We start from the raw sequence: 24,218 nt of genomic DNA, 5'->3' as shown, positions 1-24,218 counted from the left end.
TAAGACGAGCCAGACTGCTTGACAGACAAGGAGCGTCTTCCTAAAATAAAGAGGCGTACCGAGGGTTCCCTTGCGCCCCTGGCAAGGAGCTGTATTGGTGCGCACACACATCCCAAATCACCTTTGTGCCACAGTGAGAAGGACAGGAAGCTTCCCCTTCATTTGATCTTGCCCTGTTGCGCACACACACACACACACACACACACACACACACACACACACACACGGTTATGTCATACATTCCATTCTATGATAGGCTGTGCTATTTTTCTAGAGAACTCCTCCCTTGTTCTCTTAGAATGGCAATGGCACCCACCTGAGAGGGGCCGGATCTGAGTTCCGGCAAATTCCAACTGAAAAAAGCCCTGGGGACAGGTGATTTTTGCACGCACGCTCGGCAAAGGCTGGTTTCGCCAGCCCCTAAGTACGCCTCTGCCTAAGGAACTCATTGTGATTTGAACCTGCCCGTGTAGGTCCTACACTCTGAGTCTGCAGCAAGGGAAAATGGATTGTCTCCATCAGCATCTATGTGGCCGCCCTCCAGATATTGGAAGGTGGCTCTCATAAATGTCTCTTCTTCTCCAGGCGATTAGGCAAATCCAGGAGGAGGAGGAGGAGGAGGGGAGGGCTATTGAAGGCTACTAGCCAGAATGGCTACGATCGGCTTCCACAGTTAGAGGCAGCCATGCTTCTGAATCCCAGTTGCTGGAAACTGCAGGAGGGAAGAGGGCTCTTGTCTTCGAATCCTGTAGGTTTCCCTTTAGGACATCTGACTGGCCACTGTGAGAACAGGATGCTGGTTGACAGTAACAGCTGTTCGGCAGTGGAATCTGCTGCCAAGGAGTGTGGTGGAGTCTCCTTCTTTGGAGGTCTTTAAGCAGAGGCTTGACAGGCATATGTCAAGAATGCTTTGATGGTGTTTCCTGCTCGGCAGGAGGTTGGACTGGATGGCCCTTGTGGTTTCTTCCAACTCTATGATTGTATGATTCTATGATTCTATGACTAGAAGGGCCATTGGCCTGATCCTGCAGGCTCTTTTTCTGTTCTTATGTTCCTCTGTGTCCTTCACCTTTCCAAAAGATTCATATTCTCCGGAGCTGGCAGAAATTCTCTGCACAGCTGGAGTTTGTGCTTAAAGGACTAAAAAAAGGATAAGTCCCAAATCTGCCCAGCTTTAGTGCCTGCAAACTCCCCCCGTCAATCGCCGGCGCTTAGCAAATTCTGTGCTGCCGAATGGCGCAGGGGCTCCGTTGCAGACACGCTGTGCTCTAGGCAGCCTGGACTGACTCCAAGGTCAAAACTAGAGAAGGGCCTTTAGAGGCTCAGACATGGCTGATTAGGCGCAAAGCTGGAGAGAGGATTTAATGGATGGCCGAGGCTGCAGAGAACGAGGATCCGGCTCTGCTTCCTCCTCTCCCTGCTTTGCTAAAAGTAGCCTGAATAATTCTGCAGCAACCATCCCTAAACCCTGACCATAAATTATGCAATATTTCTGGAGCTTTAATCAATTGCATCCATTGATGGGAGTTTCGGGACAGAATTTTAAAAAGGACTTTTTCACGCAGTGCATAGTCAAACTGTGAAACTCCCTCCCCTTAGGAGGCACTGATGGTCCCTAACCGGGATGGCTTTAAAAGAGAGTTGGATAAATACATGGGAGGAGGAGGAGAGGGCTATCAATGCTTCCTAGCCATGACAGCTATGCTCTGCTTCCAAGGTCAGAGGAAGCAGAGTATCAGAGAATTCATTCACACTTACCTTTGATCACACACTTTCCAGGTCCGCATTTTCCCAGTCCTTGTCCGAGTGCTTCCCACCCACCCCCAGGGCCGTCTTAAGCCCATCCAGCGCCCTGGCGCTAGGTCCCTCCAGCGCCCCCGTCCAGAGCCTCTCCAAGGGCCTGGGAGTGCCAAGCGGACCGCAGCAGCAGGAGGCCACCTCCGAGGACTCCGCGCTGCGCCTCCTTCTCGTTTCCCCAGTGCTGGGTTCCGCTCAGTCAAGCTTCGCCACCAGCGCGCGCACCGCGGGACCAGCAAGAGCTGCTTGGGCGCTGTGCGCGCGCTGGTGGCAAAGCTCGACTGAGCGGAACCCAGCGCTGGGGAAACGAGAAGGAGGCACAGCGCGGAGTCCTCAGAGAAGGAGAGAGACGCTGCGCAGCCTCTCAGCTAGTGAAGCGCAGTCCTGGCCAGATCGCCGGAACCCTGCGCTCACTTGGCGCCCTTCCAGCGCCCTCCAGCGCCAGGCGCCGTGGTTCTCTGTGCCACTAGCCTCTATGGCTAGGACGGGCCTGCCCACCCCCCTGCTGCTTTCCCCAGGAAAACCCAATATTTACCCCTGAATCAGAACCAACGGCAATTTGGGTTTCCCGCAGATTGCCGATTCAGGAGTAAAGAGCAGGTTTTTGCAGAGAGAGGGGTGGGGACAAAAAAGCAGTGCTCAAACGCAGACCTGGAAAGATTGCATCTGTGCCTAGAAATACAGAGCAAAGCTAAGCGTAGCTGAGCCCTGAATCCCAGTGGCTGGAAACCAAAGGAGGGGAGAGTCGCTCTTGCCTTCAAGTTCTGCTATTTCCCACAAGCTTCCAATCCACCCCTTGAGAACAGGGTGCTGGACTAGATGGGCCATTGGCCTGATCCAGCAGCCTCTTCTCGTTTTCTTATGCATGGATGTGTGTGCATTCTTGCAGAGAGAAAGAACTCTTATGGTTTTTATTCAACTTCATTGTCCGGGAGCAAGGAAGAAGCTTAGACGAGCAACATTTCAAAATTAAGAGGTTGTGTCACTATTAATAGTAGTGAGCCAGGACCCCACTGCCGCCGCCCAAGAAATTGTGGCTCTCCATGGACCTTACCTTTGGGGTCTACCTGGGCCAGGTAGGTGAGGCTGCAGTTCTTTTCTCCTTTTCCCTGGATCAGGTAACCAGTTTGAATGGAGACGGCCCTCACCATGTCTTTCCTAGGAGGGTATTTCTGGGGAAGGCAAAAAAAAAAAGACTGGTGAAATTGAAACTCTGCCATAAGCCAGACAGGACCACCATCCTTGCAGCTCCCAAACTGCCAGCAAGGAGCTCCCTCCTCTCTCCAAATCTGGAGTCAAATTAGGGGAAAGATGTGCTTTTGGGGGGGGGAGCTGTTGTTGGTGTTGACCTTTAAAGCCCTATACAGCCTCGGCCCAGTATACCTGAAGGAGAGTCTCCACCCCCATCATTCAGCCTGGACACGGAGGTCCAGCGCCGAGGGCCTTCTGGCAGTTCCCTCCCTGCGAGAAGTGAGGTTACAGGGCCTTCTCGGTAGTGGCTCCCTCCCTGTGGAACGCCCTCCTATCCGATGTCAAGGAAATAAACAACCACCTGACTTTTAGAATACATCTAAAAGCAGCTCCGTTTAGGGAAGCTTTTAATGTTTGGTGTTTTGTTCTGTTTTTAGTGTTCTGTTGGGAAACCCAGCCAGATGGGCGGGGTATAAATAATAAATTATTATTGTATTAGACCTCCCTATGGGAGTTGTATGGGGTGTTGAGGGTGGGGAAATCCCAATTGCTGGAAACCATGGGAGGGAAGAGGGCTTTTGCTCTCATGTTTTTTCAGATCCCGAAGACAGGATCCGATGGATGGAACACACCAGACCAAGAGGGGGCCCAAACGGCGAAGAAGAAGGGAGGTCATCTGGGAGAAGGAAAAGACTGGTCCTAAACCTCTGCTGTCTTCTGGGATATCTTGGGGAGAAGAAAAGGCCAAACTCTACACAAATCCGGAGTGGAGTCCCTAAGGCGGTTGGGTGGCATCTTGTGTGCCTCCTTCTGGCAACTCTTGAAGCCAAGCTGGGGCCAAACGTCTTGCTCTCCTTTCCTGCGGACCCCATCAGCAAGGTCGGGGGGGGGGGGTGTTCCTTGCCATTTGCGCAGCCCAGGACCTCCATACATACTGCCTGGGCTTGCACCCCGGGGAGGTGAAATGGATGTTTTGTGGCTCCCATAATAGTTTCTTAGATTTCCACATGTGCCTCCCCAACAGAGCATCAAAAAGGGCTCTTGATTCAGGGGTGGCCAACTCCCAATAGACTGTAATCTACTCACAGAATTAAAAACTGGCAGTGATCTGCCCCCTTTTTGGGGTAAGCTGTTAAGCTTTTTTTTAGAGAAGAGGAAGGCCCGTTTTGGAGGGTTCAGGTCAAAGCTGCTGAGCTTTTTTTAGGAAGGAGAAAAGCCCCAGGTTTTTTGGGGTCATAGTTGTTAAGCTTTTCTTAGGGAGGAGGAAAGCCCTGTTTTTAGGGGCTCAACAGGGCAATGTTGTTAAGCTTTTATAGGGAGGAGGAAAGCCCCATTTTTAGGAGGGCAGGGCAAAATTGTTGAGCTTTTTTTTAGAGGAGCCAAAGTTGTTGAGCTTCTTTGGGGCGAGCCAGTGATCTACCACAGACGTCCAGTGATCTACTGGTAGATCACGATCTACCTGTTGGACGTGCCTGCTTATAACATGGTGCCATTTTCACCCTGATTTGCTGGTGCAAAACAGCTTTAAAAAAACCCTGTGCTGTCTGGGGCTGCTGGGAGTTGTAGTGCAAAACAGCTGGAGCAGGCATAGGCAAACTCGGCCCTCAGATGTTTGGGGACTACAATTCCCATCATCCCTGACCACTGGCCCTGTTAGCTAGGGAACATGGGAGTTGTAGTCCCAAAACATCTGGAGGGCTGAGTTTGCCTAGGCCTGAGATGGAGTGTGCCAGGCTGGAGATGCTGTGTTTAGACATTTAAAAAACTGCCTCTTCTCACTCGGAGGTTGACTAAGCAAAGTTGTGGTTCTGGGGAAGGTATTATTTATAGGTATATGATATCATGGCCTGTGATCCAGAATTGCGTTTAGTTTTTGAAATGAGGTGCCCACTTCTGAACTGCAGACTTACATTTTAAACACTTCATAATAATAATCCCAAAACGACGGTCTGTCTATATGGGAGAGGGCAGGTGATGGTGAGAAAATGCCATTGGGGAAAAGGCTTTTGACTGAGTGGACTCAGCTTCTGTCTCTCAGTGGATTCAGAGCAGAATCTCCTCCAGACATTCCCTGAATTCCCTTATTTGGTTCTTTCTTTCAGTTTTCAGGTTTGTAAGGGGTCCACTGGAGGGTCAGGGTAAAAAATGGAATTACGTTATATTACAGTAATTTAGGAACCCCCAAGCTTTTTTGAGGGCTGGGGGCACACATGGAAATTTAAGGAAGAGTCGTCGTGGGCACCCCAAAATGCCCATTTCACAGAAAAAAAACCCTGGCAACGCTCAGAACTTCCCCACCCCAAAATGGTCAAAACACTGAGACCCAAAGAAAATGAAACAGACAAAAAAGCAAGGTCCCCCCCCCAAAAAACCCACACACAAACCCACAGTCAACCACTCTAATGAATAACAATGGGGGAAAGGGCCTTTGCAGATGCCATGGGGGGGGGGTCCTCAGGGCGCCATGGTACCCCCGGGGTGCCCCATTCAGGACCCCAGGATTAAGTCATCCCAAAGGCCAATCCTTCCTGTTTAGCTTTTCCTATAACAGGCACGCCACTTGCTGCAAGCTCAACCCTAGAATTTCTGCTGCACCTAAAACTCTAGCACATGCGTACAGAACATCGTTCACGCACACCCCTCCTCCTCGCTCCCCCCCTCTCCAGAAAAAGCCTGTTGCTCACGGGATGCTTGACGGAGTAGTTCATGATGATGAAGTCATTGCCCATGGGGAGCCAGGAGCGCAAGGTGATGACGTCTCGGTTCTTCAAGGGTTTGGGACACTTCCCTGGCAAAAAGCGGGGAGAGCGGAGAGGAAACGTCATCTCAGGAGAAGCAAACAGACATCCTGGCTTGCAACTAACCACTCTCACCCCGCTCCCTGCAGCAAATCTATTGTGTATTTATAATTCCACCCCCCCCAAAAAAATTATATGCCTTTCGGTTGTGTAGAGGAAAAAACCCTCGAAGCGGCTCAGGGTAGGAAAAAAGCATCAAGGTTAGAAGTAAAAACAAATAAAGCGATCGCTTTTTAAAAAAATAAAACGACAAGAACAACACAGCGGTAAACTAAAAACATTCTAAACTTCTAGACAGGCTTGCCAAAAGGAGAATGCAGGGAAGACGCCCGACAGATTTCACCAGGCAGGGAGTTTCCAAAGTGTGTCTGAATGCATGCAGATTAAACTTGCAGGGAAAGCTTCCAGGTTAGTTTGCTGCAGCGGTGCCAACTTGAATAAAATATTGTGGGGGCCCAGGGTCAGTCCCACCCCGCATAATCAACCACATGACACAGTGCACACACACTATTTGAATGGCGTGGGGGCCCAGCCCCCTCAAATATTTTATTGGGGGGGGGGCAAAGCCCCCACGGATCCTAGGAATTGGCTCCTATGGTTTCCTGCAGCATAAAGGGCGGAAGCCATTGGCGACCCCTGACGTTTGATGTTGTCATAGAAGAGTAAAGTTAAATGCTCCGGGCCTTAAGGGTGATGTCCTGGCGGAGGCACTGCAGCCAAAAGGCCACAATCCAGAATCCAATCCCCTCTGAGCATGCAAAGCTTCCTTAGATGACTGCCAACATTACCCCAAAGGTGTGGGAGGGATGGAAGCAAGGCACACACACACACACACCCTGAGACTGATCAGAAGAGGCTGCTAGCTAGTAAGCCATCAACAGCCCTCTCCTCCGGGGTTGATCTGAACACGGCTGCGGTTTCAGGAGGGACCCCTAGATTTCGCTCTGCTGGCCTGGCACCCTCCAGATGTTTGGGCTGCAACTCGCCACAACCCCAGCCAGCACGGCTGGGCTTTGTTTTGGGGGAGGCCAAAACATCTGGGCAAAAACATCCCGGCAACTGATGGCTCTAAATAACGGCAACGATGGCAGCCTGCCTTTCCAAATCTGGGACCCCCCAGACGATTTGGGCTGCAGCTCCCGAGAACCTCGGCCGACGGGAGCTGCTGTTCCAAACATCTGTAACGCCCCTCTTTGGCAGAGGCTGCCTTAGACAAGAGCTGCCCGCACAAGCTCCCCCGGAACCTCACAGGAATAGTATCCCACGTCGGCGTTGACCGTCAGCTTGCCGATGTCGAAGGTCTCAATGACGTTTGTGTCCCACTTTTTCCTGTACTCGATGTCGTGGAGGACGTCATAGAGGGTTTCTGCCGCGACATCCTTGCACTCTATCCTGCACTGGAGAGAAACGGGGCGTCAGAAACCCAACAGCAGCGCCAATGCGGCACTAATGCCCACCAGGTCCCTTTCAAGCTGGAGCAGGTCACCTGTGGTCCTTGGGCCATGTAGGAAAATGCTTTTTATGGAGTCAGAGCCATTGGTCCACCTGGCTCGATGTGGTTGACACTGACCGGCAGAGTTTCAGGCAGGGGGTCTCTTTCCCAACCCTAGATGTCAGGGACCAGGCCGGATGCTGGAAGACCCTCCGAGTGTCCCTATTTTCCAGGGACAGTCCTGGATTTACAGAAGCTGTCCCAGTTTCTTATTTGACCCCAGAGTGTCCCACTTTTCCTTAGGACGTCCCTATTTTCATGGAAGAAATGTTGGAGGGGATGGAATAGGACGTCCCTATTTTCATGGTAGGGACGCGGGTGGCACTGTGGGTTAAACCCCAGAGCCTAGGGCTTGCCGATCAGAAGTTTGGCAGTTCCAATCCCCGCGGCGGGGTGAGCTCCCGTTGCTCGGTCCCAGCTCCTGCCCACCTAGCAGTTCGAAAGCACATCAAAGTGCAAGTAGATAAATAGGTACTGCTACAGCGGGAAGGTTGCGGCGCTCATCTCACATTATTGGCCGAGGGAGCCGGCGTACAGCTTCCAGGTCATGTGGCCAGCATGACAAAGCCGCTTCTGGTGAACCAGAGCAGTGCACAGAAACGCTGTTTACCTTCCCACCAGAGCGGTACCTATTTATCTACTTGCACTTTGACGTGCTTTCGAACTGCTAGATGGGCAGGAGCAGGGACCAAGCAACAGGAGCCTACCCTGTCATGGGGATTCGAACCGCCGAACTTCTGATCGGCAAACCCTAGGCTCTGTGGTTTAGACCACAGCGCCACCCACGTCCCTACATTCAAGGCTATATGGAACCTTTGTTCTCAATCCTGAGGGAACCCACCACTGGTGAATTTATTTATTTTTCTAAATCTTTATTATTTGTAAATGGGGAAGAAAGATCCCCGTGTTAAGGAGACACATAATCCCACTTGGAAAATGTTTCCTGTCTCAGAACTGAGCCGTGAAATGCCTGCCCATTTTGAAATAAGTGTTCCACCTTCATAGAATCATAGAGTTGAAGAGACCACGAGGGCCATCCAGTCCAACCCCCTGCCAAGCAGGAAACACCATCAAAGCATTCCTGACATATGCCTAATAAAAAAAATTCCTTCAGTAGCACCTTAAAGACCAACTAAGTTTTTATTTTGGTATGAGCTTTCGTGTGCATGCACACTTCTTCAGATACAGTGAAATGGAAGTTTCCAGGCACTTATGTAGAGAAGGGGTGGGGAGGGGTGGGGATGGGGAGGGGGGATCACTCAGAAGGGTGGTGGAAATGGGTGATTGACTGACTGATAGCTGTTGATGACCGCAAACGACTGCAAATGGTTTTGCATGAAAAAGCAAGGGTTGAGATGGCTGAAGATCGCTTATCATGTATAATGAGATAAGAATCCGATATCTCTGTTCAAACCAGGTCCCTCCATGGTTTTGAGCTTGGTGATAAGTTGCAATTCAGCAACTTCTCTTTCCAGTCTATTTCTGAAATTCTTTTGTAGTAAGACAGCTACTTTGAGATCTTGTATAGAATGTCCTGGGAGATTGAAGTGTTCTCCTACTGGTTTTTCTGTCTTCTGGTTCCTGGTGTCAGATTTATGTCCATTTATCCTTTGGCGTAGGGTTTGGCCTGTTTGTCCAATATAGAGAGCTGAAGGGCACTGTTGGCATTTGATGGCATACACAATGTTAGAAGATGAGCAATTAAATAGTCCTGAGATGGTATGTTGGATGTTGTTGGGGCCAGTAATGGTGTTGTCTGGGTGTATGTGGCAGCAAAGTTGGCATCTGGGTTTATTGCAGGCTCTGGTACCAGTGTCCATGTTAAGTCTGGTGGTTGTATTATTGTGGGTGAGGAGTTGTTTAAGATTGGGTGGCTGTCTGTAGGCAATGAAAGGTCTTCCTCCTCATTGCCTACAGACAGCCACCCAATCTTAAACAACTCCTCACCCACAATAATACAACCACCAGACTTAACATGGACACTGGTACCAGAGCCTGCAATAAACCCAGATGCCAACTTTGCTGCCACATACACCCAGACAACACCATTACTGGCCCCAACAACATCCAACATACCATCTCAGGACTATTTAATTGCTCATCTTCTAACATTGTGTATGCCATCAAATGCCAACAGTGCCCTTCAGCTCTCTATATTGGACAAACAGGCCAAACCCTACGCCAAAGGATAAATGGACATAAATCTGACATCAGGAACCAGAAGACAGAAAAACCAGTAGGAGAACACTTCAATCTCCCAGGACATTCTATACAAGATCTCAAAGTAGCTGTCTTACTACAAAAGAATTTCAGAAATAGACTGGAAAGAGAAGTTGCTGAATTGCAACTTATCACCAAGCTCAAAACCATGGAGGGACCTGGTTTGAACAGAGATATCGGGTTCTTATCTCATTATACATGATAAGCGATCTTCAGCCATCTCAACCCTTGCTTTTTCATGCAAAACCATTTGCAGTCGTTTGCGGTCATCAACAGCTATCAGTCAGTCAATCACCCATTTCCACCACCCTTCTGAGTGATCCCCCCTCCCCATCCCCACCCCTCCCCACCCCTTCTCTACATAAGTGCCTGGAAACTTCCATTTCACTGTATCTGAAGAAGTGTGCATGCACACGAAAGCTCATACCAAAATAAAAACTTAGTTGGTCTTTAAGGTGCTACTGAAGGAATTTTTTTTATTTTACTTCGATCCAGACCAACACGGCTACCTACCTGTAACCTGACATATGCCTGTCAAGCCTCTGCTTAAAGACCTCCAAAGAACGAGACTCCACCACACTCCTTGGCAGCAAATTCCGCTGCCAAACAGCTCTCACTGTCAGGAAGTTCTTCCTAATGTTTAGGTGGAATCTTCTTTCTTGTAGTTTGAATCCATTGCTCCGTGCCCGCTTCTCTGGAGCAGCAGAAAACAACCTTTCTCCCTCCTCTCTTCAGAGCTACCAAAGTTTGCAGCCTCCTTTTGCAGAATAATCTTCCCTCCAATTAACCAACTGCCAATGTTTAAATAAACCTGCATTTCAACATCACAATAAAGTTGCCTCAGAGGCCTTGTTGAAGAAAGTTAGGAGAATTTTTAAAACTCCGTAAGAGAAACATCTGGAAATATACATAAATTAATCCCACCCTAATCACAATGTTTATAGATAATTCTAGGCATACATACTTCAGTTATTGTTTCCGTGAGCATGATAACAGTGCAAGCCTACACAATCCTGCACACGGCTACTCAGAAGTAAGTCCCCCCAAAGATCAATGGAACGTACTCTCAAGTAAGTTAGCCAAGATTGCAGCCTCACTGTCAACAAGAAATTGAAATGCTCGCCTTCGTTGTTGTTCCAATAATTTAATAAACCAAAGCCAATTATCACAGTAACAGATTATGTCTTCTTCCTTTAGTTACAGCGTCATTTATCCATAATTGCATATTCATATAATTTGCTTTTTCATTCCCTAATTGGGGAAATTACATTCCTCTCCAAACGTCTCGAGCTAAAAAGCTTTCATGTAAACAAAACAATGCCAATTCTGATTTACAGCTACTGCACATGGCATCATTTTATACTGTTGATGTGAACCTTATCTTAATTATTGTTTGCTGCTTGGGCGTTTGGGGTGAGGTGCTTGCATGGCCAAAAGGCAGGCTAAGGAAATACCAAAGAAGAAATGGAATTTGCAACTTAGTAGAGAGACTCTCCCTCCTGGAAGAAGAGCCATTTGCACTATTCAAAAGCAGGAGCAAATTAGCCTCAGCTCGTTCCCCAATCACACACAAACACAGTCCAATTTTAGTTATATCTGCACATTACACTCCAAGATTTAAAACAGGCTCTCAACGGGAAAATCAAATAGGCACTACGGATCAGACAAAAGATTTCTACAAAGTGCTACAACAGGAAATTCAAGTGCTTTCAGCCTCAAATTATCAGAAATTTAACTTCTGCAATGCATTTTTTCCCCTCCTCGGAGGCGTATTTCAACACAGTCTCTTGCTTTCACCCAGAGATAAAAATTGTTGTTCAGTAAGCATAGGGAGAGTCCTGCATACTTTTTCAGCAGGGGGCCGGTCCACTGTCCTTCAGACCTTGTGGGGGTTGGACTATATTTGGGGGGGGGCGGGTTGGAATGAACGAATTCCCATGCCCCACAAATAACCCAGAGATGCATTTTAAATAAAAAGCACACATTCTGCTCATGTAAAAACATGCTGATTCCCGGACCGGATTCACCGGATTTAGAAGGTGATTGGGCCGGATCCGGCCGCTGGGCCTTAGTTTGCCTACCCATGGACTAGACCAGAGGCTTATCGAGTGCAACTTCCTGTTCCAGAAACCCACAAGCAGGACATGAGTGCGAGGCACGCTCCCCACATCCAGGGCAGATAAAAGGAAGAGTTTCTTCACACAGCCACGCGGAGAGCCCTCTCCTCCTCCCAGAATGTCTGGTCCTCTTTCAAAGCCATCTAGGTCGGTGGCCACCCCTGCCTCCTGTGGCAGGGAGTCCCACAGGTTAACTATGTGCTGCGTAAGGACCTATTTTCCTTGCTCTTTCCTGAATGTGTCTCCATTCAATTGACATCCCTGTGACCCGACTACCCTAAGGAGATAAGCAGAGCCTGGCTCCTGGGTCAGGGCAAAGAGCTCCTCATCTGCCCCCCCGACCTCTGAGAGCATAGCCATTGTGGCAAATCTCCATGAATTGCCTAATTCTCTTTTAAAAGCATCCCAGGCAGTGACCATCCCCACCTCCTGTGGCAGGGAGTTCCACTGTTTAACTGTGTTGTTGGTGGAGAATTAAAAACGGCTCTTGCCGCAACACAACGACCCCTCTGGGAATCTTCAGGGAACCCGGGACTTTCTGCGTGTGGAACGGCAAGCTACATACATCTTCTTCTTTGGCGATCCCTTGTAGCTGAGTAAGATTGTCTTCCATAAACTCGGTTTTAACAATGGGTCCGTAAGTGACTGTGGAGGCCAATTCTGGACCCACACATCCTTCCACAGTGGGGACATTGGTTTCCGGGTGGGAGTTGATCATGGCGTGGATTTGCCAAGCGTGCCTTCCTCTTAGCATGTTTCTCCCTTGCGTCCTGAGTTCGAGTGTCTTCAAAGCCCAGGACACCTTTGGTCAAGGCTGTTCTCCAACTGGAGCGCTCGCAGGCCAGTGTCTCCCAATTGTTGATGTTCATACTACATTTCTTTAGATTTGCCTTGAGACAGTTTTAAACCTCTTTTGTTGACCACCAGATTACGCTTTCCATTTTAAAGTTCGGAATAGAGGAGCTGCTTTGGAAGACGATCATCAGGCATCCGCACAACATGACCAGTCCAACGAAGTTGATGTTGAAGAATCATTGCTTCGACACTGGTGATCTTTGTTTCTTCCAGTACACTGGCATTAGTTTGCCTGTACACTGTACACTGGTATTAGTTCCAGACAGGCCTTGTTGGGTAGCCTCTCCCCAGGGGGTTGGACTAGATGAGCTTTGGGATCCCTCCCAACTCTTCTGTGACTCTCAGACAGCCTCATTTCTCTTCTGCTTCCCTTATTATGCAGGAGAAGGGCCAACACAATCACACTCTCAGGACCTGGACCATTAACTGGCTGGCTCATCTCACTCGCTCCACTTTGTCACTGTCAGGTACGCGGTTATCTCTCACTTGCAGCGAACCTCGCCAGAACTAGGGAGATGAAATGCAGGCAGAATCCGAGCAATACTGGGGCCCATGAGATCGGAGACAACTCTATCGCATCCGAATTTGAGGCTGGATTAGCTCAGTGCAGCCGGGTGTGCGTCAGACTCACCAATGACGTAGGAAGAGTCTTCTGGATCAGGCCAGTGGCCCATCCAGTCCAGCCTCCTGTTCTCACAAAGGCCGCTCAGATGCCTGTGGGAAACCAGCAAGCAGGATTCGAACACAAGACCAATACTCTCTTCCATGGTTTCCAGCAACTGGGATTCAGAAGAATTGCTTCTGAACGGCAGCGCATAGCCATCCTGGCTAGTAGCCGTTGATAGCCCTCCCCGCCTCCATGAATTTGTCCAATCCTTTTTCTTTTTTTTTAAAATAAATCTTTATTCAAATTTTTTAAAAAACCACATACATGACTAATGAAAACACATACATAACTAAGGAAAACGAAAAACAAAAATAATAAGAATATTCAAATTATATACATACACAATGAATTTGTAAACAAAAAAACAGAAAACAAGAAGGAAACATAAGCAATATTGTCGCGAATAAAGTAAAAAGAAAGAAAGGAGGAAAAGAAGAAGAAGAAAAAAAAAGACAAAAAAGACAAAAAAATACAAATAAAAATCACTTCCTGTTATTTACAGCATGCGTTTCTTTGTTTCCTCTCTTCTTCTTGCTGATCCTCCTAATCTATTCCACAGCCCATTTTCACTTTATATTTAATTTCTTCTCTCCTTTTAAATTCTAGTCTAGGCACTTCACTAAATTAATCTTTATATTTTCTCTCTCCATATACTCTTGAACGTACTTCCATTCTTTCATTATCTTTTGTCTCGGAACGTGTCTAATTATTGCCGTTAATTTTGCCAATTTTAAATATTCAATTAGCTTCTCCTGCCATTCTTGTATCGTAGGTAAGCTAGCCCCTTTCCATTTTGATGCAAGCAATACCCTTGCCGCTGCACAGGCGTACAGCAGGATATTCACTCTATCTTTTGGTATATCCAATGGAGTCATACTCAAGAGAAAGATTTCAGGGGTCTTTTTAAATGTACATTTTAAAAGTTTTTTAACGCTTCATATACTTGGTTCCAAAATTCCGCCACTTTAGGACATGTCCACCAGCAATGATAGTAGCTCCCAATTTTATCCTGACATTTCCAGCATTTCCCCTCCCCTGTTTTATAATATTTTGCGATCTTATCTGGGGTCATATGCCATCTATAGAACATTTTCAAGATATTCTCCTTAATTGATATACAAGCTGTAAATTTGGCGTCGAATTTCCACAATTTATCCCATTGATTTATCATAATCGGCCTGCCAATATCCGATGCCCATTTTATCATAGTATTTTTTGTAAGCTCATCTTTTAACTCCCAGTCCAATAAGAATCTATAAACTTTTCCAAGTATTTTTTTCTCATTATCTAAAATAATTTCTTGTAATTTAGACTTTTCTTTGGAGAACCCAATTTCCCTATGTATCTTGAAAATGCTCTGTACCTGGCAATAATGTAACCAACTGGCACAGTGTATTTTAATTTCTTCATATGATTTTAAGTTGAGTTGGTCCTTATCTTGTATCAGTAAATCTCGGTATGTAGGCCATTTTTCCTTTATTGGGTATCTGCTCATCGCTGTCATTTCGGTGGGTGACGCCCACCAAGGGCTATATGGCTCCAATAGCTGTTTAGATTTGAGCCAAATCTGGTACAGGGATTTCTTGATAACATGATCTTTAAATTCTCTTTGATTTCCTTTTTCCTCCAACAAGAGGTAGGCGTGCCACCCTCTTGTGTGTCTGAATCCCTCTAGTTCCAACAATTCTCGGTTCTCCAAAATCAGCCATTCTTTTATCCAGCACCATCCGGCTGCAGCGTAATATAATTTTAAATCTGGGACCCCCCACCCTCCTCTTTCTCTAACTTCTGTCAATAATTTAAACTGTATCCTGGGTTTTTTGTTTGCCCAGATAAATTTACTTAATATTTGTCCAATCCTTTTTCAAAGCCCATCCTAGTTGGTGGCCATCACTGCCTCCTGTGGCAGGGAGTTCCACAGCTTAACTATGTGCCTGAAGAAGGGCTTTTGTTTTACCCATCCTGAATCTTCCAACATTCAGCTTCCTTGGAAGCCCACGAGTTCTAGTGATATGAGAGAAGGAGAAAAACTGCTCCCTATACATTTTCTCCCAGCCAGGCATCATTTTATAAACTTCTATCATGTTGCCTCTTCCTCGACATTTCTCTCAACTAAAGAGTCCCAAACGCTGCAATCTTTCTTCGTTGGGGAGTTTCCTCACAGAGGAGGAAATCGCTGCATCTCCTCAATCATTTGGGTTGCCCTTTTTGGAAACTTTTCCAATTCTGCAATATCCTTTTTGTGTGAGGCAGTACCTTTTTCTGAGAGCAACCAAAATGCCGCAGAAGTTTTGCAAGCTCCTGAGTTCTCCAGAACTCTCGATTGGGCAAGATGTTGCACAAAGCCAGGGGTGCAGGGTGGGTGCCTTTGTGCGTGTAAAAAAAAAAGCTGGATGTTGCAGCCACAAGGTTGGCTTTTAGATTCAGCTCCAAGATGGAGATTGCAAGCTAAGCCCCTCTCAGATTATCAGGTTGCACGCCTGGGATTCTGGGATAAAGGAACTCTCCACCCCTGAGAACCTAAAGTGTCTGGCTTGTTAACCCAGAACTGTCTCAAACTGTAAAGGAAACTCTGAGCTTCCCACGGCAGGCAAAGAGCAGATTTAAAGAGAAACACGGCGGTCTTTAACTCAGCAAAACCAGGGGTTGATTTTGTAAGCAGAACTAGGCGAAAAGAGTCAATGGAAGACAAACTGTACAGTATTATCTATTGGTTGGAAGGGATGCAACACTTTAAAAAGTAAAATAAATGCAAAGTCCATCTTCAGGTGATGAGAAATCACCTTTCTGTGGTTGCCAACAAAGAACCGGCTGGCAGAGAATTTGCTGGCATCCGTCCGTCTCAGGAGCAATGGAGAAGTGCTCCTTTGGGGGTGAAGACAAACTGTTGGACAAAGAGAGATGTTTTGTTGCAGCTGGGGCAGATGAAGGTGTCTGGTTGTGGCTGCTGCCAATGTATCATGGCATTTCTTCTTTCTGCCCTCCCAGCAGTCATTCCTCCTCTAGTCACTGCTATGGATGCGCGGCCTGACTGCATACCTGCCAAGTTGCTGTCGGAGAAATAAGGGACCGGCCGGAAGTAGCAGACCAGAAGTAGCGCTGCCGCCATTTTGGAACTGGGCAGAGCATGCTCAGAAGTGACTTTTGATGCTGCTTTGCCCAGTTCCAAAATGGCCGCCACGCCAGAAGTCACACTGCAGCCATTTTGGAACTGGGCAGAGCGGCATCAAAAGTCGCTTCTGAGCATGCTCCGCCCAGTTCCAAAATGGCCACCACGCCAAAATAAATCGGGGGGAAACAAAAAAATCCGTTTTTTCAGCTAGGAACAGCTGGAAAAACGGGGATTTCCCGGGGAATACGGGAGACTTGGCAGCTATGCCTGACTGACTGTCTCCAGGCACTGCGGTCCTTCGCAAGGGATTCCCACAGGGTGTTGGTTTTGCCAGCCTTTACGTCATGTTTGCAGACATCTTCGTAGTGCAGAGTTAGTCTGCCAACGGGCCTTGTGCCTGAAGCCAGCTCCCCTTAGAGAACATCCTTGAGGATCCTGCCGTCTTCCATTCTGTGGACATGACCAAGTCAGCGTAGACATTGCAGAGACAGGTGTGTGAATAGGCTGGGAATGTGGGCTTGATAGAGTGCATCTTTGAAACTCTGTCCTGCCCTGCGATGCCCAAAGCCTTCCTGATGTGGGAGGCATTGAGCTGGATGCTCTAGCAAAGAAAGCCTTTTCCTGAACTGGTCTCTGAATTGTGTTGTTGTTTTTTTAATAGGCACTTTCCTCCACCTATGGTGGGACTGCCCACAAGGATTCTTCCTGACAGTAAGAGCTGTCCGCAGGGGCGTAGCCAGGATGAAAATCAGGGGGCAAGGGGCGGGGCCAAGGGGCGGGGGGAGGGGCCACAGTGGGGCAAGGAAAGCTTCCTTCTCCCTTGCCAGCTTTCCCTCCTCCCGCCCCGGCGATCGCGGTGGGGGAGGAGGGGATCGGAGTAGCCCGATTTCGGGCTGCTCCGACTCCCTCCTCCCCCTTCGCGATCGGCAGGGGCGAGGGGGCACTAGGATCAGCCCGAAATCGGGCTGCTCCGACTCCCGACTCCCCCTCCGCGATCGGCAGGGGCGAGGGGGAGCCAGGATCAGCCCGAAATCGGACTGCTCCGACTCCCTCCTCCCCCTCCGCGATCGGCAGGGGCAAGGGGGAGCCAGGATCAGCCCGAAATCGGACTGCTCCGACTCCCTCCTCCCCCTCCGTGATCGGCAGGGGCGAGGGGGAGCCAGGATCAGCCCGAAATCGGACTGCTCGGATCCCCTCCTCCCCCTCCGCGATCGGCAGGGGCGAGGGGGAGCCAGGATCAGCCCAAAATCGGGCTGCTCCGACTCCCTCCTCCTCCTCCGCGATCGGCAGGGGCGAGGGGGAGCCAGGATCAGCCCGAAATCGGGCTGCTCTGACTCCCTCCTCCCCCTCCGCGATTGGCAGGGGCGAGGGGGAGCCAGGATCAGCCCGAAATCGGACTGCTCTGATCCCCTCCTCCCCCTCTGCAATCGCCGGGGCAGGTGGAGGGAAAGCCCCAGAGCCGCGCAAAGCGGTTGCCTGGCTTTCCCTCCGCCCGCTCCACAGCCAGCCAGGGAGAAGGGAGACGGCACCGGGCGGGCAGCGGGGCAGGCTGGCCAGTGGCCCTGCTTCTAGGGGGGCAATTACCCCCCCTGCCCCCCTGCCTACGCCCATGGCTGTCCGGCAGTGGAATTTGCTACCAAGGAGTGCGGAGGAGTCTCCTTCTTTGGAGGTCTTTAAGCAGAGGCTTGACAGGCATATGTCAAGAATGCTTTGATGGTGTTTCCTGCTTGGCAGGGGGTTGGACTGGATGGCCCTTGTGGTCTCTTCCAACTCTATGATTCTATGATTCAAATGCCGGACAATGGTTTGCCAAGAAATGACCAAAATCCTTCAAAACACCCCATTCCAAATCCATCGCCATAGCTGCCAAGTTTTCCCTTTCCTCGCGAGGAAGCCTATTCAGCATCAGGGAATTTCCCTTTAAAAATGGGAGAACTTGGCAGCTATGTCCATCGCGGTTTTGTTTGTTAAATGTATGGGGCAACCCACTGAAAGGTTTCAGCTGCCCAAACCTCATGTTCCCCCAAAAAGGAATGCAGGATTTGCAACTTCAGTTTTGTTGTGAAAAATATGTGGAGTTTAGCATTAGCTGGGAAAAAAGAAACTCATAGGTTACAGGTTACCAAACAGCGACGGAGGAAGCTGCTCAGGCTCCTGGGGCAGCGTGGAGCCTGCGCGCACCCAAGCCACCGCGTCTATCCCAGGAGAGATGTGTGGCTCGGGCGCACTGCAGGCCCCACAGTGAATGCCGCCTGGCATTTTGTCACACACACACCAGTGGTGATACCCGGGGCAGCCCCCACACACCACACACCCCTGTTACCTGTTACATCAATAGGAGTATAGCATCTAGATCTAGGGAAGTAATAGTACCACTGTATTCTGCTCTGGTCAGACCTCACCTGGAGTACTGTGTCCAGTTCTGGACACCACAGTTCAAGAAGGATACTGACAAGCTGGAACGTGTCCAGAAGAGGGCAACCAAAATGGTCAAAGGCCTGGAAACGATGCCTTATGAGGAACGGCTTAGGGAGCTGGGTATGTTTAGCCTGGAGAAGAGAAGGTTAAGGGGTGATATGATAGCCATGTTCAAATATATAAAAGGATGTCATATAGAGGAGGGAGAAAGGTTGTTTTCTGCTGCTCCAGAGAAGCGGACACGGAGCAATGGATTCAAACTTCAAGAAAGAAGATTCCACCTAAACATTAGGAAGAACTTCCTGACAGTAAGAGCTGTTCCAGCAGTGGAATTTGCTGCCAAGGAGTGTGGTGGAGTCTCCTTCTTTGGATGTCTTTAAGCAGAGGCTTGACAGCCATCTGTCAGGAATGCTTTGATGGTGTTTCGTGCTTGGCAGGGGGTTGGACTGGATGGCCCTTGTGGTCTCTTCCAACTCTATGATTCTATGATTCTACCAAAGGCTCAGAGGACCTCAAAAGATGCTATTTGGTGGACTTTTATCTGATGTGCAACAAATTTAGACACACAGGCCTTTCCCCCCACAGTACAACATGGAAATTGGATTCCTTAATGGTCTTAAGTACTTTCTCATCCATAATATTCAGTCTCTCTCAGATAATACTGTGCTGCTTTTTTTGGTACTTCTGCTCTTTTGATTAGGGCTGCCTCAGCAACGTTCGGGGTTTCCTGGTTTTTTACCTTTTGAAACACGGCAACCCTGCTTTTGATTGCATTCATTTGTTTGATTAATTTCAGGAATTTAGAGATCAATGGGAATTGTAGGGCCTACACAGAGCCCCGCTTCCCCACTGAATATTCAGCAAACATGATGAGGCTGCAAAAAATGGAGTTTTGGCACCCAAACCTGAAGATTGCGAGAATTTTGAATATCCCTCCTTAGACTCGTTTTCTCCTCCCTGCAGCCCCAACACACACACACACACACACACACACACACACACACACACACACAGACAATCACACACACAGCTCCTTTTGCAAAAGCACACTGCATGTCACATGCCGGCAATCGTGGCAAAGTGGATCTGTGGATCCATTTCCAGGCTCTCTCATTATTAATCAGGCCTATCGTTTTTGCCGGCTTACAAGCCAAGCCTCTAAATATTTCATCAGCCACCCGGAGTCATTTCTCACCGCCCGCCCGCCAGAAGACTGCCGAACAAAGGAGGATGCGTCTCGACCCAGGAAGCCACAGAATGGAAAGGTCGGCAGCCCCGAAACCTGATGCACAACACCGATACCCACAAAGAGCCCCACTCCTCCTCCTGGGCAGAACATCAGGCGGGCCGGGACCCACGGCAGCGCTTGGCTTTCAAGGGAGCTAGGGGGCCTTTTGTGAAGGGGATGAATTGATTAGCTCTGCCATTGTGCCCATTTCAAAGGCGCAGGGGCTCGTTTTTCCACTGCACCAGGTGGAACTGGAGAAGAAATTTTTGCACAAGGGAGGGAGCCACAAACAGCGCTGAAAAAAGCCTTGGGGGGGGATCAGGTGGGGGGGTTAACAAGGCTGGGTGGGGTGCAAAGGCAGGGCAAGGAGCAGCAAAGGCATCCTACAATTGAGTTGGCTATGCGTTGCAGGTTTGGGGGTTGGACTAGATGACCCCTGGGGCCTCTCCCAGTCCTACAGTTCTATGATTCTATGGCCCAGGTCCAGACCTACACCCTGGCTGGCTCCTCTTGCCCCTTTTAAGATAATAAGCAGAGCCTGCTGGATCTAGCCCAGCATCCTGTTCTCCCAGGGGCCGACCAGATTCTCCCATGGGAAAGCAGCAAGCAGGATTCGAACACAAGAGCCCTCTCCCCTCCTGCAGTTTCCAGAAAGTGGGATGGATTCTGAAGCATGGCTGCCTCCAACTGCAGGGACAAAGAGTAGACATCCCGGCTAGTATCCATCGATAGCCCTCTCCACGAATTAGTCGAATCCTCTTTTTAAGCCATCCGAGACTTAACAAAGTCCCAGTCAGCACTCACGCTGGACGGATATGGGATGGGTGCCTCCTTCCCACGGTCTTCGCTGGGGATGGACGGCCCTCACAAAGGGATCCTGCAAATATGTGGAGAACCCAAAGGGGTCTGACTCAGTGGCAGGTTCTGGCGGACCGGTTCAAACCCAGCCCAGCTGAGAGCAGCTTCCCAAGCAAGTGCTGATAATATGATGTTTGCCTTCTTATCTCCAGCTTGGAATGCCACCCGCCTCCTCCTCAGGACAGATGGCCCATCCCCAAATAGCATCAATATGGCTGCAGGAACGACCATTGACTCTTGACTGTGAAATATCAGCAACTGAAACCCATTGACATAAGACAGTGATGTTGAACCTATGACACGCGTGTCAGACGTGACACTCAGAGCCCTCACTGCTGGCACGCATCCCATCAGCCCATTCACGCTGTTGTTGTTGTCCCCCCCCTCCCGCTCCTCCTCACACTACAGCTTGTCTCCACGGTTAAAACCCAGATCCTTTTTTGTTGTTGCTGCTGCTGGTAGCCAGAGATTGGTTTTTTAACCCGTTCTGTGCTGGGGTTTTTTGGCGTTTTGGCAGACTATGTTGGTGCTGCGTGTTAATTCCAGCGAAGGTATTATTCATCATTTATTTCTGTTCTCTTCCCCCCCCCAAAAAAGCACAGCAGCTTTGGGGCACCCCCCCAAAAGCAAAGCAACTTTTGCACACCCCCAAAAAACCTCCAAAACTTTGGTCAGCAGCTCCCCCCAAAAAGCTCAACAACTCTGGGCACTTTGTGATAAATAAGGGGTTTTTGGTTGGTTTGGTTAAATAATTAGTTTTTGGTTTATTAAATACAGTTATATATTACAATTATACATTTTTGTTATTTAAACTATAAATATCGTGAAATTATGGTTTTTTCTCGAAGTGACATACCACCCGAGTTATTCTCGGTTTTTTGGTGAATTTTGACACACCAAGCTCAAAAGGTTGCCCATCACTGACATAAGATGTGAAATGCAGGTATAAATACTCGGAGAATGCCCAGAAAATTTTCAGCTGTATGCAGGAGAATAAAGGCTCGGCAGGAAACCCTGCACAAATCTGGAGTGGATTCCCTAAGGCGGTTGGATAGCGCCTTGTACCGGCAACTCCTTCCGGCAACTCCGGCTGCCGAGCTGGTGCCAAACGTCTTGCACACACAGAAGCATCAACATGGTTTGTCATCGGATCTTTTGAATTTATGGGAGCAAAATCCATCTGAGCACTTTCTGTAGATACATACACACACAGAGAGAGAGAGTTTAATTAGGCCAGAGGTTTCCAACCTTTTGGAATCCCTGGCTCCCTCGACCAACTACTGTACATTCTTTCTGCAGCACCCTTGTGGGGCTCAGGACCCCAATTATGCCACCCCTTGCCTCCTCACCCCTTTTCGAACACCCTCTCTTGTGGAGTGTTCCCTCAGCCTCCTCTCCTCTCCCCATCAAAGCATTCTTGACATATGCCTGTCAAGCCTCTGCTTAAAGATCTCCAAAGAAGGAGACTCCACCACACTCCTTGGGAGCAAATTCCACTGCCGAACAGCTCTAACTGTCAGGAAGTTCTTCCTAATGTTTAGGTGGAATCTTCTTTCTTGTAGTTTGAATCCATTGCTCCGTGTCCGCTTCTCTGGAGCAGCAGAAAACAACCTTTCACCCTCTTCCATATTACATCCTTTTATATATTTGAACATGGCTATCATATCACCTCTTAACCTTCTCTTCTCCAGGCTAAACATACCCAGCTCCCTAAGCCATTCCTCATAAGGCATCGTTTCCAGGCCTTTGACCATTTTGGTTGCCCTCTTCTGGACACGAAGAAGGGAGGGAAGGAAAGAGGGACAGAAGCCAGTGTTGTCCGCAGCACCCCTGACCATCATTCAAGGCACCCCAGGGTGCCACAGACAGCACACGGGCTGAAAACCACTGAGGCCATCAGGAGCTCTCAGAGCTGCTTCCCTGCATTATCCACGAGGGGGCAGCACTGTAGATTTTATGAGAGCAGATCTAATGACACAGAATAAAACCCTTTTGGTACCTACAAGAACAGAGTGCATTTAAAGCATGGGAAGGCAAACTAAGGCCCGGGGGCCGGATCCGGCCCAGTCGCCTTCTAAATCTGGCCCATGGACGGTCCGGGAATCAGCGTGTTTTTACATGAGTAGAATGTGTCCTTTTATTTAAAATGGATCTCTGGGTTATTTGTGGGGCATAGGAATTCGTTCATTATTTCTTTTTCAAAATATAGTCCGGCCCCCCACAAGGTCTGAGGGACAGGGGACCGGCCCCCTGCTGAAAAAGTTTGCTGACCCCGTTCTAAAGCACCACTGAAGAATTATTATTATTATTATTGGTCGACATAATGCGCTAAGTCCAGTGTTACCTCGCAAGACGAATGCCCTGCAAGACGAATATTTTGCAAGACGAATGCGTCTTGCGATCTGATGGTGACTCACAAGACGAATTCGCTTTGCGAAAAATTCGTCTTGCGAATCCCGGTTTCCCATAGGAATGCAATGAGCGTGCAACCCCAGAGTCAGTCACAACTTGACCTAATGGTCAGGGGTCCCTTTACCTTCACCTTTATGGGCAAAAAAAGAAATTTCAATGCATTCCTATGGGAAACCGCGATTCGCAAGACGAATTTTTCGCAAAACGAATTGACTCGTGGAATGAATTAAATTCGTCTTGCGAGGTACCACTGTAATGCAAGCCTCTGGCACACACTTCAACGGTGGCACACAATTTTCCTTGGGGCCCCTCAGGCTCCCCTAACCTGGTGCATTCCAGATGCTTTTTAACTACAACTCCCATCACTCTCAGTTTGCTTGGGGCTTCTGGGAGCACGGCTGAAGTTGAGTGCTTCCGCAGTGCTTCCCGCCCCCCCCCCCGGCCCCCAGCTAGCAGGCATAGTTTGACACCTCTTGGATTCACACAAAGACAAAATCTGTCTGATAAAATGTGTGGTTAACTAAAAGTAAGAAAAACCCCTCTGGATCAGACAAGAGAGGCACCTAGCCAGGCATGCTGCTCCCCTGGGTTGGCCACAGGATGCTGGCCTGATCCAGCAGGCTCTTAGGCCGCTTTCGAGACCCTGCCATCCCGCTTGCCCACCGTCTTCGCAGCAGCGAGGCCTCTTGGGGTCCCCACGGCTGCCTTTGAAGCCAGCCCCTGCTTTCTCCGTGCCAATTAGGCCGCTGAGGAAGCAGGAATACATTTCCATCGATTTACACATTTTGCTATTTGATCTCATCTGGGAAGCGTTCCCTTTGATCCCCGGGAAGAAGCAAGCCACTCTTGGCGCAGTGCGTGCTCAAAACACCCAACAGCTTATCTGCCATTACGCCGAATAAAAGCAAACCTTTATTTTCCCGGCTGGCTCCTGAAACTCATCTGGGGATAACCTGCGCTTGTTTCGCGGGAGACGATTACGCCACATATCCTGCAGAGCCTCCTGCCCTCCCCAAGGAGAGGTGTGCAGCTTTAGCTCCAGCAAATCGTCTG

At 48.9% G+C, this 24,218-nt stretch overlaps 1 protein-coding gene across 1 annotated transcript in view; it reads right to left on the bottom strand.

Moving 5' to 3' along the window:
* The window catches only part of STARD10 (StAR related lipid transfer domain containing 10), a 56,698-nt gene that overhangs the window by 7,529 nt on the left and 24,951 nt on the right, over window positions 1-24,218 (bottom strand). The window contains exons 2-4 of the mRNA XM_035114939.2: window positions 7,036-7,183; window positions 5,673-5,776; window positions 2,852-2,969 (exon numbers count right to left, since the gene is read on the bottom strand). Coding sequence (XP_034970830.1) covers window positions 2,852-2,969; window positions 5,673-5,776; window positions 7,036-7,183 — 370 coding nt within the window. The remainder of the gene's footprint in view (window positions 1-2,851; window positions 2,970-5,672; window positions 5,777-7,035; window positions 7,184-24,218) is intronic.

Source organism: Zootoca vivipara, chromosome 4, assembly GCF_963506605.1.
Source record: "Zootoca vivipara chromosome 4, rZooViv1.1, whole genome shotgun sequence".
NCBI classification, from domain to species: Eukaryota; Metazoa; Chordata; class Lepidosauria; order Squamata; family Lacertidae; genus Zootoca; species Zootoca vivipara.
The sequence above is the reverse complement of the archived record's forward strand: the minus strand, read 5'-3'. Positions and strand labels throughout refer to the sequence as shown.